The following is a 16,118-nucleotide window of genomic DNA, read 5'->3' as shown; positions in this document are numbered from 1 at the left end:
CACGAAGGTCGACATAAGAAAAGACAGTCGTAGCCACCGCCGCCGACAACGGTGGCAACCACGATCGCGCTGCTCCCGTGCGACGGACCTCGCCGCTCAATACACCGTGCCACGACAACAACCAGCTAGGCCTGCCCAGCCTGTCCTCGCTGCGAAGAAAAATGAAGATATATATTCGACCTACCTTGTGTGCACGGCGACTCCTTTCCTCGACAAACAATGCAATTCTCCAAGATCTCTCTCACAAGCTAGAAAGTAGAGGAAACAAGTTTGCAATTTGAATAGGAGTGAAGAGAAGCCTTGTATTTATAAAGGTTGGGCATCCTAGGTCAAGGAGGAATCACAAGCTTATTTCCATTGGGAGCCCAACTCCAAGAAGAAGGGGCATTTGTGGGAACATCTAGTTTGCCGGCCAATAAGAAGATGATACGTGAAAAATGAATATTCCTTAGGTCAAACTAATTACCTTATTTAATTCCTATTTAATTAGAGAAATTATCTTTGATTTAATATAGGAATATCTCTGTAAATCAAGGAACCAATCTCCACCAAGTCTCTTAGAGTAATTCTTATCATCTTTTTGGGGAAAAATATTCCTAACCAAATTAGGATTATAACCCTAGCACATAAGGAGGCTGTAAATACATGGCTACACAAGGCATTTAAGGTAATTCTTCCCTAATTCCAAAATCTTACGAAAAACTCATCTCTCTCTCCTTGTCATCGCCCCTCTCATCTCTCCCTCTCCCACATGGCTAAGTGCCACCACATATGGCTAAGGCCACTCGGCTCTCCTCATGAGAGAAAACTCCATCCATTTTAGCTATTGCCACATCTTTTATCAAACATCTAATTGAACTAACTTAGGCATCGAAGGGCTTTTAGCCAACACCCCCACGGGTGTGGTCTATTTAATCATGTTTGCTTGGCAGGGATTGAGGAAGAGAAAGAAGGAAGCTCGAAGGGTGAAGAATCTATGCGCAAATATTCTCCCGTGAGAAATTTGCACAAACACTTAGAATTATTCTACTAGTCAAACCACTGGTTGTAGTCCTTTTGAGGTTGTTTATGGGCAAAATCCTATATGCCCTCTGGATTTAACTCATCTTCCAGTCAAGAATCAGTTCAGTGGTGATGTAGAAGAAAGAGCTAAAAGCATCAAACGATTGCATGAACAGGTCCACAAGAAAATCCTTCAACAAAATGAAAAGTGCAAGAGAGTGCTAACAAGCATCGCAAACATGCAGAATTTAAGGAAGGTGCACCTGGAAAGTTTGGTAAACTCAAGCCTAGGGTTGATGGTTTATTCAAAGTACTTAAGCACATAGGTGATAATTCTTATGAGATTGAGCTTCCAGATTGTTTCCCTCTTTTCGGCCGGGTAGGCTGATTGAAGGAGTTTTTGGTCCTTCTTCTTTTTTGAGTGCGGGGCGTGCCACCACCAAGCCCAGAATTTGGGCTTGAATGGAATGTGAGTAGATGGATGTGTTGCGTCCGAGATCTGACTTTAATCAAACGATTGTTTGGCCGAGCAAGGAACCTCCTCACGGCCTAGGTTCTTTCACTACCTCGGAGTCAAGGCTTTATGTGAGCAACCAAATGATGTGGGGTGGGTGGAGATGAAGATTGAAGGTGAAATGTAATGAAACGAAGAACACGTGCGTAAAGTAAAAGGTGCTTGAATTTAAATATAATTAAAAGACAAGTGCGAAAAGTAAAGTGCTTTAAAATAAATAATTTAAAGACGAGTGCGTAATTTAAAGTGCGTAAAATAAAGAATGTAAAGACGATTGCGTAATGTAAATTGCATAAATTAAATAATTGAAATGCGAGTGCGTAAAGTAAATTGCATAAATTAAATAATTGAAATGCGAATGCGTAAAGTAAAGGGCGGAAGGTAAACTAGATTACGAAGAACAGTGAAGAGAACATGAATTGAAATTATTGTAATTGAAATAGAATTGAAAAACAAGAACAAGAACATAAAGGCATAATTGAAATCTTCGGAAACTAGAGCGGAAAAAATAAGAACTAGGCTATGGCTACATTATGCTACTCCTATGATAGAAATTGAAGAGAATGTAAAATGACAAGTTGTGTGTTGTGTCGGGGGTCCTTTCTCTCTTCCATGAGCTTGGTATATATAGGGGCTTCAGTGCGTCTCAATTTGGTCGGTCGTCAATTGGCCTTCAAATCAATCATAATTGCTCCAGAATATCTTCAATCCCTTGTCTCATGCATGTGATTTAATATGAGTAATAATATTTGATTTGATTTTCCTTCCATCTTGAGCTCTCCCACAATAACTTCGGTTGACCATCAATTTGGCATAATTCCTTCTATATTTGAATTGTAACCTATGAGAAAATCCTCCTACGGATTATCTCTCTCCTTATTTAAATATTGGCTGATTTCACGTATTCGGCCGTTTTTAGTCATTCGATCGTATCTACACTTTCGGCCGCATATAGGCTTTCGACCACTTTTATGCTCTTGGCCGTATTGATATGCTCGGCCAGATTAATGTATGCAGCAACATGTAGATATTCGGCCACCTTTATGATTTTGGGCTTCTATCCGACCTTATTGATTAGGCCCACTGATTGGGCTCAATGTTAATTTAATTGTCGGATCTCGGGCCAGACCCGGTCAAATTTCAACTAGGCCCAAACACAGATCACTACAACATTTCAAGTACTTTCAATGTTTCATACCTCTCTCCGTTTCATTGCGAGTACAACCAACATGACTTGAGATCGAGTCTTTTCCATCCGGGGAAGATTGACACTGGAGTGTATGCAAACAAACTCCTAATATCAGGCCCAAAGGAATTCCAAATACTTACATCACTCACTCAAGCTGAAGGGGTTGCAACAGGGTCCGAAGTTTGACATTAAAGCAGGTGTTATTATGGCTGAAAATTTACAAGATTAATTTGAAGCCAAGTCTGTCTGGAACTCATTGTTTTTTACGAAGCCCCATTTGGAGTTTTCTAGAAGAAGTTATGGTCATTTAAGTTAAGGTAGTGCATGATGTCTGGAGTTATGCGAGAATCCAGAAGGAATTAGTCTTGCATTCTAATATTTCATATTTTCTAGGTATCATTTGTTTAGTCTAAGAGTCTTATTAATATTTCCTAGTTGTCCTTGTCTGGAATGACAAAAGTCACCTATATTGGAGGGTTGTTCCAAGGAGTTACTTCTTTTTAAACTCCCCATTGTGTTCTACTGGGACATTGAACATTGAAAAGTTATGTTCTTTTGAACTATTATCCTTAAACTCTGTATCTCCTTGGAGCATTCCATTGAGTGGTGAGTTCCCTTTACTCTATATCCCAAGATAAACACTTTGGGTGGTGATTTCTGTATCCATTGGGTATATGTTGGGTGGTGAGTGTTTCTTTGTGCTTTCGATTGAGCCTCCGGTATCACTGTCCCAAGCCTTTTATCGACTTTGTCGGCCCGAGGCCCAACGGACCATCCCATTTAAAGCCCATTTATTATATTATAATTGTTTCTAGATAATAATAATAATAGTAATAGTACTATATCTATATCTTAAATTTAAGTCTATTTCCTTTTTCTAATAATAGATCCTCTGTCCTTGACCGTCTTTAACCATACTTCCATGATTTATGTGATGGCGATGGGAAGCATATTGCTTAAGGAGACCATTCATGTTGGAAGGTAAAACGCAAATTCTGCACACAAATGTTTTATTACTATCAGAAAACGTTTGGTGTCGTTCATAACATAAATGGTTTATTTACAGTCTTTTGGGTGTCGTTGTTATTGTCACTAGGCATTGTTTCTATATTTGGGGCAGATCAAGAGTGTCATGGTTGCTAGGCCTTAATTGGAAAATTATTTGCTACCTATACTCGGTGGGTTTTATTAACTCAAAGGAAATAGTACTGATATGATTTTGTATGTGTTATGTTACTTTTTTTTCTTTTTGTGCTAAAAAATTTCTAACTATGTCCTAGGTGTCAAACTAACTGCGCTAGCTTGAGTATGGCACGAGCCCAACTCGATTAAATAAGGCCCAGCTTGCCCCGTATCCTAAACTAGTTACTGCCTGTGCCAGCCCGAGGCCAAATGAACTAGCCCGTTTAAAGCTCATTTATAACATAATACTTTTTTTTTTAGGGTATCGTGGTTTTCGGTCTTCTGGTTGTTTGACCAATATGAAAGATCCTTTGTCCATGAACATTTTTCACCCTACTTCCACGATTTATGTGATGGCAGTGCAAGGCATATTTCTTAAGGAGACCATTCATGGCCCGAGTACTATACGGGCTCGACCTAATTAAATAAGTCCCAACCCAGTTTGTACTCTAGGGAGCTTCTATAATGAGGAGGTAGAGTGAGGAGCTTATTTGAGGAGGCCCATCTCACTATCAAAAGGGGTGTGGACCCCCCAATGCACCCCCCCAATGTACTTTGTTTTTGGTTGTTGATGGTGAGATTTCACCTCCTCAAATAAGCTCCTCACTCAACCTCCTCATTTTAGCCTTTCCGTTGTACTCTAAGCTAGTTATGGACTGCGCCAGCCCGAGACCCAACAGACTAATTGTTTGGGCTTAATTTCTGCACGCCACCCATCAAGTTATTGGGCTAATTTGAAGGCACGTGTTTGGGCTTTATTGTGCCAAAATTAAGAGCCGACTCAGGCCATTTCAAAAGAAGGAAAATGGAATGAAACCAAATACGAAATTAACCTTCACAGGATAGGTTAATTGCCATTAAATGGTAATTTAATATGAAAAATTCAGATTTAATTGGTTTAATTCATACCCAGCTTCTAGATTATACTCCTAAAGGCTCAAGGTTTGATCATCACCGTTGATCATCAATTCAAAATCAAATAAGCAGATGAAGGGAAGAAGTCTTTTTCCTCAACGCCCACGTGATTCCAATGACAAGACGTCAACAGGAAACAGACAGAGGATTATTATGGGGAGTTAGTAGAAAAGGTGAAATCAAAAACCACTCCCCATAACCATTAAATGCCATAAAAACAAGCTGGGTTTCCTTCCCATGCTCACGAAGATCTCGTCAACACAAATTCAGTTTGCAAGGAACGGACAAGAAATAAGAAAGTTGGTTGTCAAAAGGTCAAAACTGATCACTTGATGTGGGCTTTTCTTGTCAGGATAACTACTACTCCCTTGTTTGCTGGAGCGACAAACCTCTCAGCAAATATCCTCCAGATACTAAGGAATCATCACTCATGTAGATTTCCTATAAATGTAGGAGGATGTGAATTGGATAAAGGACAACAAAAAATCCAATCAAGACAAAAACTCTTAGTCATACTGACAAAAATCAAGCAAGATCAAACAATCCCAAAAGTCTCCAAACTTAGAAGCAGTCAAGCTATCTGATTTGTAAAGGCCATCCAGCTTCCAACAAAACAGGCAGAACTCAGATTTCAATCAACCGTGTCAGTTCAAAGAAGCAATTCACAAAGGAAACGAGATTCAGAGTAGATGAATCAAGTGAAGTTCAGGTTTTTCATAATATGAAAACCTCAACAAATTTCCAGAGAAACGTTGATGTCTCAGAATCATCAGAATAGCTCTCAGATGATCCATAGTCAAGCAGAATAGGTACTGAAGTGTAATTCCAGGCCAGCAATAGTCAATCCAGCCACTTCCAATCTAGTCCAGACTAGAGAGATCTCAGTTCTGCCCGCTCGACAAGCCTCTCCATGGCTAAATCTGATTAAAGCTCTGCCAATCTTAACATTGGTATCGATTTCCAGTTGATCCCTATTAGTTGAAGGTGCTGACGTGCAATTTCAACATAGATATATCTAGTCCAGCCTGAGTCACAAACAACATTCATTTTTTGCTAGACTTACTAGTTTTACTATGGGAAATTGTAAAGTCCTCACCCGTCTAAGGCAAGAAAAGAACTTACTTGGGAGATATTCCTCACTCAAATTCACAATCACTTGATAAAAGTCAATAGCTGGGGGCGCAAGTTATTACATTTCATAGTCTGTTAGGGTTTTCTAACCGTTAACAATGGCACGCTCGCACACAAAAGAAAGTTGACTCATTGACTGTCAACTGTTTTCGGGTCAATGGGGAACTTTACCCTACCACCACAGGAACTACATCAAAATGGGTAAACACTAACCCATCTATCATATTATACTTGTTTTTAAGGCACTGCATTTTCTAGTCTAATGGTTGTTTTACAAATTGTAGAGACCGATATGTAAGAACCTTTGTACAAGGACTTTAACCTTACTTACATGATTTATGTGATGGCGATGAGAGACATATTGCTTAAGGAGACCATTCATGTCGGAACGTAAAACTCAAATTCTACAAATAAAATGTTTAATTATTCTAACATAACATTGGGTGTCTTCCATAACATAAGGGGGTTATATAGTATTACTAGATTTATATCTTAAATTTAATTATATTTCCTTTTAAAATAAATTTTAAAAATCAATGCTTTCTTTATAAATAAAATAATAATTTTGTTATCCAAGTTTCAATTTTTTAATCCCAAATCAGTGTCTAGCCTTTTTCTATCTAAACAAGATCTTTTTTCCAACAAATAAGAAATCTTATTTAGTATTTATCCATAATTGTGAAAAAATGTTGAAATTAAATTGTAAAAATAGTTACAAAAAATGCAATACATAGTCGGGCTTTGTGTGAGCCCATATCAGACCAACCTTATATGGGTTAGGATTGTGGACTTAGGCCGGACTTAATGATTTGCATAAAAGACGGGCTTGGCCTAGCCTGAGCACAACCCAAAGCCCATCCGGCCCGTTTGACACTTTTAGTCCCACCTTACCCATACGTACTCCAGTCTTAGATGAAGCCTGAAGGGCAAGGTAAGGTCCCTCAAACCAGGAAGGCATGCTCTATACAATCTTTCTTACCAATTCCCCTTCCCATAATTGGAGGATCAACCCTCAATGCACCGAAAGCAAGCAATAAGCTTGCTATTTATGAGAATACCACGGATATGATATGAAAGCCAATTCTATGAAGCCTCTTACTTCGTGTAAGAAAGCCAAATTCTAAATCTAAGCAACCAACAAATTTATTACAAGTACAACCTTGAAGCTTCGGCCACTAGCAAGATCAAGTTGGCTTGCTAGCCAGTGGAGGGTGAACTCAATAAATTCCTCTCATAGAGCTAGCTGTTAGCCTGCTACACAGTTCACTTAATAGATGGGGGAAAATTTGAGCAAATCATATATCCTTGTCAAATCAGAGGTAGAACCTCAACAAAAATCAACTCTCTCTAACATCACGACTGAACTCAACATGAAAGTAGACTACAATCCAACTGAGGGAATGTCCTAAAAATTTTCCGAAAAACTAAAGAATCTTTTCTGAACTGGTATCATACAGGTACCTAAAATTCTTGTGGCATACAGCATTCTCGTGCTTATTCATGTGCCTTGATAATGCCATTAGACGAAATAGTTTAGTTAGCCAACTGAAAGATGTTTCGAGAAACAAGCTGCTCATCTATCTTACTATGCCTTTACATACAGGAATACTCTTCCATAACTCTAGAAGGGGCCACAATTAACCTAATGACTCACTTAACTTATTATTAAAAACCAATTAGTATAATTTCAGATTCGTTTCAGTAGAACCCCTTGAAAAGAAATAATGAATGCATAAGGCATATTGCTGAATTGCTCATTAATTATTTCTTTTATCTGTGAACAAGGCTGAGAAGAAAAGAGACAGAAGAAGAAATCATTAAGCAAAATCTAGAAACAAGAACTAGGAGGAAAATCATTCAAAAAGTACAATGAAGAGAAAGTAACATCCAGAAAAACAGTAATTCAAATTCCAAAACAAAGCTTAAAGAGGGTTAAAATATGAATGCATCAAAAGCATTGAAAACGAAATATTGGAGGCTTAATTTTAAATTTATGAAAAAAAAAACGTCACCAATTTTCCTGCTATCCAAATATCTCTGACTTTGCAGGGTTGAATATTCACATGAAAGATGAAATAATACTTTAGAATGGGATGATAGCAGAACTAAGACTCTGATCGTATTCTTAAAAAATAGACATACACACTAAAAGTACATACTTTTATTTTATAAAATTTAATACATGGACCTGTTAATATACTAAAGACTTTGTGAATCCCCAGACCCACATTTCTATGCAGCCCTTAAACCTCCAGGCATGAATAAAAAAAATGAAAATAAACAAAATATAGGGGGAACAAAGGGCCTCTTACCTAAAATATGTATTTCAGGCAAGAGGCTGCCGCTACAACTTGATGTAAGAAAAAGATAGAAAAAAATCTTACAAGCAGTCAGCCAGCCTTTTGCTTATTTATGATAATAAGACCTCCTCAACTAACTACAGGTAACTAAAATATTGAAATAGAAATCTCGTATCATAACTTCAAAACTAGCAAATTAATTAAACTTTCAATATATTTGAAACAGTTTAACCAAACAAAAGAATGTTTCCCATAACAGAGAATTAACACAATTCCTCAAAAGGTCATAAACTAAGAGGAGTGATCTTAAGTTCTTAACGTGAAAACTAAAAACCATTACATGGGGATAGAATAGATTGATGTAAGAAAAGAAAAAGAAACCAACAATAGAAATGAAGGGAGGGAATAAAGATAAAACAAAGATCCAATATCAAACTGATAATAAAATGCTAATGATAATCATGTGCAATCTTATATTGGAATAACAAACAAAAATCACAATACACTAATAAGCAAATAATATATTATAAAAATGGGGAAAAGGCAGGAAATGGGGTGAAACACGAAAGAATAGTCACTGAAAACAAAAAAGAAACTGAACATTAAAGTGAAACTGGATGTTGTCAATTCTTACAAAATAAAGGATGTCAAAGATGTGATGAATTAAAACATTAAAAAAAAATTAAAAAAAAAGGAACGTCCACCAAGTTGCTGTCAAGCTTGGCCAAATTTGAAGTTATGGACCATGAGAAAACTAAAATACAAAGTCTTCCCAAAGAAAAACTTCCCGAAAAACTGTTCAATCCAAAGCAAGCTTTAAGATAAATATTCCTTAGAGACATGATCATCCTTCCTGATGTTCAGCGACACTTACTCTGCAAACATACAGCCCAAGAATGTAATGCCAAGAAACACAACAATCTCCCTTTCAAAGGAATTATCATCCCCAAAGCGTCAAAACAATTAAAGCTTTAAATATTTATAAAAAAAAAACTGAAAAAATTGAGAAAAACATTCATGCTCAAAGAAGTTAAACATATGTCCAAGTGATCCCTGTTACAAAAATTATGAGCCATGGCATCATGATGGTATAAATACAAGAATTCAGTGAACATAATATAAGATTCAAAATGGCAAAAGAAACTAAAGAGAAGGTACACATTTAATATAGTATAGTAAACCACCAAAAAGAAAAGTGGCTGGTTAATGTTAGAGTAACCAACTGCACAAGTTTACAAAACAGATTTCCTAAATGAAGTTAAAGACAGTAAACACTTTAGCCCGTTTACCAAAAAAACAACAACCAGAAGAAAATTGACAATTGAAATGGAAATTATCCAGGAGGGAATTAAAAACTTAAAAGACTTTCAAACATTTTTATTCATAAAATACAAAATACTAAAGATACCTTCATTAGTTATGAATATTATAAATATGTGAAAAGAAATATTCAGAGAGAAAATCATTTGAGGAAATTTGGGAAACGCTATAAAAAAAACGTCATGAGTCCGACCAAATAACCCCAAACTTCTGTATAAATTCTGTAAATTCTCATTGCATTAATAAGTATCTGATATTTAAAAAACAAGTAAGAAATTCTAATAAATCTGATCAACAAATATTGTGCGTGCACGCATGTGTGTGTGCATGAAAAGGTTGGATTCTTAAATACAATGTTATGTCATCCTCTGATGAAAGTACGAGGATGATTATCTCAATCAATTTAATGTAGGAAGAAGAGTCTTTGAGAATCTTAAAATGATATTTTTTCTAGAATTAAATTAATCCATAAATGAGCTCCGCGTGTGAATTCACAAATGCTTAGTTTCATGTATTCACAGAAGTTTACAACAAAACAGTACATCTTAGACTGGTACAGTACTCAAATGAATATAATTTAGTCCAAAGGTTTGATAAAATTCAAACTCATGAACCCGGCAGAAAGAAGTAAAATATAATAAAATAATAGAAATAAAGAAAGGTTCATAATCCAGCTGGAAGCCAGAAGAAAAAGAACCTGACACCACATAAGTGGGATAGGAAATAATTAGCAACAGAAAACCAAACTTCCAAGAAATGGAAACTGGCGAAGAAGCAACATGCAAAGCAGCAAGGCTTATTGCAGAACAAAAACAGTAAACCCTTGGACTTCACAGACTCTAACCACGTGTAAAGAACATAAACAATATGCCTCGGAGACTCAGAAGAAAAATGACCTTCTTTCTTTTGTTTACCATAACAAACAGTTACATCTATTTAAGGAGTTCTAGAGCCTCTTTTATGGTAATATATTCTTGGCTTACTTTCTCTATGCTGAAATTGATTAAGCTCACCAAAATCATCTACTTTCACCCGATAACATAAAATTTTGAGTATCTTATCAGTTGGCTATGTGCATTCAGGATTTGTAAATAAAAAATTGTTCTTCAGAGACTTAGAAGGACGAGGCCTTTTTTCTGCATACCATAACAAACTGAAACAGTAATGTCTGTTACCCAACCATTCTAACCTGTTTTTGGCTTACTTCCTGTATGCTGAAATTATTTAAGCTCACCAAAACTATCTACTTTCAATAGATAACATACAAATTCCCATCTTGAAATTCACCTTTCTTAACAACCTATGTAGATTATGAAACTCATAAAATCTCAGTGAGTTACATGTATACAGAAAAATTGATTCAGTTCCCACAAAGAAAAATTGGATATTTGAGAAAGAGTCAAAATACAAGTACTTGTAACCAAATTAGGCATTTTAAATCCATATAAACCATCGGGCAAAACATATTTTACCACAAAACTACCAAAAACTAAAACTGAATATGCATAAAAAGCATGAAGAAACATATGCACGAAACTAGGACATGAGAAATGTAATTGCAATATGGCATACCACATATATGATGTATACCCAGCGAATGACCCACCAGCCCTCTGAGGCCTACCAGAACCCGGCTGCTGAACTTGCGTATTTGGGTAAACGTGCTGCAGACCCTGGAGCATAGGAAGAGACCCACTCGTCCCATATGCACCAAGCAATGAGGGGTTACTCAACCCATGAGATCCTCCACCCAAACTGAGCAACCCATGCGACCCTCCACCTAAATTGACTAACCCATGAGACCCTCCACTGTACCCACCAACGCCAGCACCCACCTGGCCCACTTGGCTTACCGGAATAACACTTGGGTTCAATGCCCCTCCCATTATACCCGGGTTCAATGCTCGGGCCACCATACCCGGATTAGCAGACCCAGGAACAAACCCACCACCCACATTGCCCATTAATCCACCGTACAATGGGTTAAGGTTCGGATGCTGACCGAACAAAGCCATATTCTGCGCTGCTGCTACAGCAGCCAGTGTCGGCTGCTGCATTTGCCCTTGCGGGGGCGCCACAGCTGAGTTCTTGTTCTTAGAACCTTCGGCCGCCTTCTGGCATTGCAATTGGTGCCCTTCAAATACCTTGAAGGGTTCTTCAAGAGCCTTCTTCGCACCCTCCACAGTCTTGTACAGGAACAGAGCGAAACCCTTGCATTTTCCAGTCTGTGAATCGAAACCCATTGGCCCAGTTTCGATTTCCCCAAATTTAGCAAAAAAAATTCTTAATTTCTCACCATCAACATCATGCGGCACGCTGCTCACGTATATTTTTCTCGATGCCGAGTCCGATTGAGCGTTAAACGACGACGATGAAGTCGTCGTGTTGTTGTTCGCCGGACCCACCGAGGCCAATTGACAGGAAGCGATTCTATTGCTGATGTTCTTCTTAGGGTTCTTCAACGCCTTGGCGGCTCCACGGCGCGTTTTGAAGAGGACGAAGCCATAGCCTTTGGCCTTGCCCGTGGCTTTGTCCAACACCAAATTGCATTCCTCGATATCGCCAAAGGGTTCGAAGGCAGCGACAAGGGTTTCGCGCGTGGTGTCCCAGCCGAGGCCGTGGATGAAGATCTTTCGATGCGAAACGTCTCCATCTGCGGCGTCCCGAATGCGGTTGAAGAGGGCCGAGTCCTTGGAGGCCGCTTCGACGATGAGCTCGATGAGCTGGTCCTTGGTGTAGGCTTGGAGTAGTTCAGGGAGGTTCTCTACGTCAGACTCGGACGAGTCTGAGTCTGAGTCCGAGACGGAACCGGAATCGGAATCGGATTGGGGTTGTTTCTGGTTAGGGTTAGGGTGCTCTTCTTCTCTTTCTTCTTTTTCTTCGAATTTTTGCTTGAGGTTTTGGGTTTTGGGTTTTTTCTCAATGGTTTTGTCGGATGTTTTGATGAGCCTGCGCTTCTTCGTTTTTGTGATCTTCGCCATTGGAGCCACAGCCACCCACAGAGTCAGAGCAGAGAGCAAAAGAGCAGAGAAGAGCAAAGCAGGGTTTTTTTAGCTCGGAAGAAGACTGCGAACGATGTTATTGCTCTGTTGTGTGCGTTTTGAAAGGTACAATGAGACCCTCGGCTTCTAGAATACAAAAGGCGTTTTTATAAGGGTGTTAATTTATTTATTTTTGGAGGTTTTATCAGTCAGGAGGGTTCGTATTTTTGGGTTTGAGCCGGGCTCGACCTAACTCATGGTATTTAGAGCCAATTTGGCATTGTTGTGCTGTTAAAATAATCGCTGTTAGATTTGCTATGAGAAAAAGTAGTTTGGTTTTTGGTAAACTTTTTTTTATAAGTGATGTTTGTACAATAATCAATTTCTGAGTGTTTGGTAAATTTTTTTTGTAAAAGTGTTGTGAACTGTGTATAATAACTAAAAATTGCATTATATTGAAATGACTTTTCTGTTCAAGTATTTGGTAAAAGGAAAAACACTTTTACTTTATATATATATGGATTTCTTAGGTACCTTAGAGTCCGTCTTAGAAGTTACCCAAGAGTCTTTCTATACTTAGAAGTCATGCAAGAGCCTTTCTAATTTAGTTGATTTAAGTCTTTCATGTAGGCAAAATGAGTCACTTATTTAGAACCAATTCAGTTAATTCTACCAGTTCTAGAACCAGTTTATGCCCAGTACCCGACATAGTTAATGAAGAACAATTAGAATTTGAGTCATCCAGTAGTGAGTTACATTGTAATGATTGGAATATATCTAGAGTCCCTAGTAAAGAAATTTATAAGCAAAAATGGTCAATTAATGCATTTAAGCAAACTACACATATTAAGACAGTAGAACAAGTCTATGCCTTAGGAAAAGAACATGAAACATGTCAGTTACTTAATCTTGAGTCAATCAAGAAACATAGGAAAGTAGGTAATAATTTCTTGCATATAGGATTAGTTCAAGTCGCAGTCAAACCCTTAACTAAGTTAGGCCTTAATGCAGCAATTCTTTTAAGTTTAAGAGATGCCAGATTTAATGATTTTGAAGATGGAGTTTTAGGAATTATTGAATCAAGCTTAAGTCATGGTCCAGTTCATTTTGATTGTTTTCCAGATTTCACAGTAAGCCTAAGTGATCCTCATATATTGAAAGTTTTAACTTTAAATATTAAAACACATGGTTATAATGTCTTACCAGGTAGTCAACGTCTAGCTTTAATTTATAGAATTTATTATAAAGTCACTAGTACAAATATGAATTTTCAAGCCCTTAGTAAAAGCCCAAAGAATCAAACGCTTTTAATTCAGAGTCATACGTCTAATGCTAATATCACAGTTCCCAAAATGATTAGATGTTCTGACATAAAGTTACCTCCAAATTGGTTTCTTACAACTGAATGCCCCCCTAAGCCAGTTCAACGTAGTCTAAGCAATTTAGATTACATTCAACCTTATTTAGATGGTACAGTTAAGATAAGTTTTGATAGGCCAGTTAAATCCACAGTTCAGCTAGAACAGTTACCAACGCCTAGTCAATCTTTTAAGCTCCCCGCCCGGCACTCGTCTGCTGAGTCATCCTCAATTACAGAACGCGATTTAGAAGCCGATAGAGCCCTAATTGATCTTTAAATTAATGAATTAAGAAAACAAAAGCAATTAGTTCAACCAAGATACGGAAAAGCCCCTACTGCCCCTCCTGAGCCAATTCAACCAGAGTCACCTACTCGCACAGATTTTAAAGGTTCCACCTTTGATGTTTGTGATGCCCAGTTAAGAGTAATTAGTAAACCATTTAAAATTCATTGGTCTAAATTAGATGTCCATTTCCAAGCCCCTGAAAATGCCGAAAGAAAAGCCAAGTATCATGATTCCTTCCCCAGAACTCAAAGAAAAGAAATTTTCAATGAGTGGAAAGAATATCTAAAGGCAACTAGGTCTGAGTCACCTTATCTTGATTACGTAGAAAGTAAGTACATGAGTCAAAAGTTAGTTACTTTAACCCAGGAAAAGTGGGAAAAAGCCGACAGCACCAAAGTCATTAGCAGTCACCTCCCGGTTGAAACAATAGTAATTAGTCACAAAAATGCCAAAGTTGTAGCCAGTCCTTACAAAGTTGCTGAGTCAAAAGATGAACAGGTTAAGAAAGTCATAGAACAGAATAATTATGCCAACACAAGCCTAATAGTTATAGGTAAACAGTTAGATAAAATAGAAACAAAGGTTGATAAGTTAACCTCTGGTGAAGTTACTATTAAGCCTAAGAAAGAAAAACCTTTAGTTAAATTTCAAGAGTTAAAACCAGAGTCTTCCCTCAAGGTCAGTCCAACAATGAAAAAGATAGAAGAAATGTTTAGGGACTTAACTCCAGTTAAACCCAAGCCAAATAAAGATAAAGACAAAGGAAAAGAAGAAGAAATCTCAGTCAAAGTTTTACAATTTGAAGTTAATTCTGATAGTGAGTCAATCATGTCTTTAGTTCAGTCTCTAGTCCAGAGTCAGAAACTAGTAATATTTCTCAGATTGAGGAAGCCTTTAATAATCTCCAAGTTAACCGAGATGCCCAGAGTCTTAAAGTTAGTCGTTTAACAGGAAAAGTTAACCCCACAAGCCTTACCAAAAATTGGTATCCTAAACCTACGCCCCCAGATGTCCAGTTTGAGGAAAGAACCCAGAGTCAGTTCTCTGTATCTTCTGACAAGTTATACGAATGGAATATCGATGGCCTGTCCGAACAGGAGATACTTAACAAGTTACAGCACATGTCTATGGTCGCCAATAGTTATGCCACTAATCACCAGTTAAGACAATCAGAAATAGTTTCTCTTTTAGAAACAGGCTTCACAGGAACACTTCGCTTCTGGTGGGATAAACATCTCACAGAAGATGCAAAGTTAAGAATAATCCATGCCTTTAAGACAAATGAGGAAGGTTACCCTATTTTAGATGAAAGAGTAGGAACAAGTATAGAAGATGGAGTCAATGTTCTTTTATATACTATAATTGAGCATTTTATAGGTACGCCCAGTAGTACAACAGCTAGAATTCATGACCAGTTAAGTAATTTACGATGCCCTAAGCTAAGTGATTTTAGATGGTATAAAGATGTTTTCATTTCTAGAGTCATGTTAAGAGATGATAGTAATCAAGCCTTTTGGAAAGAAAAGTTCATAAATGGTCTCCCTAATTTATTTGCCCATAAGATTAGAACAGTCTTAAGCAATGAGTCAGGTCAAATTAATTACGATGAGTTAACTTATGGTAATATAATCAGTACGATTAATCAAGTTGGTATGAAAATGTGTGTAGATTTAAAAATAGGAAAATCAATTCAAGCCGATAGTAAAAATGCCAAATATGAGTTAGGCAATTTCTGCGAACAGTATGGTCTAGTCCCGGCCCCACTGTCTAGACAAATCAAAAGAAGCCATGATAGACGCTTTAGTAAAAGACGCCATTATTCCCATAGGAGAGATTCCTTCAAAGATGATAATGAATTTTATAGAAAAAGAAAGTTTACCCCTAGGAAAAACAAATGGTCAAAAGGTTATTCAAAAGGTTTTAAGAAAAGCCCCCGAC

At 37.5% G+C, this 16,118-nt stretch overlaps 1 protein-coding gene across 1 annotated transcript; it reads right to left on the bottom strand.

The window, feature by feature from the left end:
- Positions 1–8,804: 8,804 nt before the first annotated feature.
- LOC110745605 (uncharacterized) lies at positions 8,805–12,691 on the bottom strand. The gene is made up of 2 exons (XM_021945725.2): positions 11,126–12,691; positions 8,805–9,108 (listed from the first exon to the last, which is right to left on the bottom strand). Coding segments are annotated over exons 1-2 (1,410 nt in total). The 5' UTR covers positions 12,535–12,691; the 3' UTR covers positions 8,805–9,107.
- Positions 12,692–16,118: the final 3,427 nt, after the last annotated feature.

This window comes from Prunus avium, chromosome 6 (assembly GCF_965620075.1).
Source record: "Prunus avium chromosome 6, drPruAviu1.hap1.1, whole genome shotgun sequence".
NCBI classification, from domain to species: Eukaryota; Viridiplantae; Streptophyta; class Magnoliopsida; order Rosales; family Rosaceae; genus Prunus; species Prunus avium.
The sequence above is the reverse complement of the archived record's forward strand: the minus strand, read 5'-3'. Positions and strand labels throughout refer to the sequence as shown.

Excerpts from the sequence above, each read along its gene's own strand:
- LOC110745605 (XM_021945725.2), bottom strand. The coding sequence starts at position 12,534 with ATGGCGAAGATCACAAAAACGAAGAAGCGCAGGCTCATCAAAACATCC.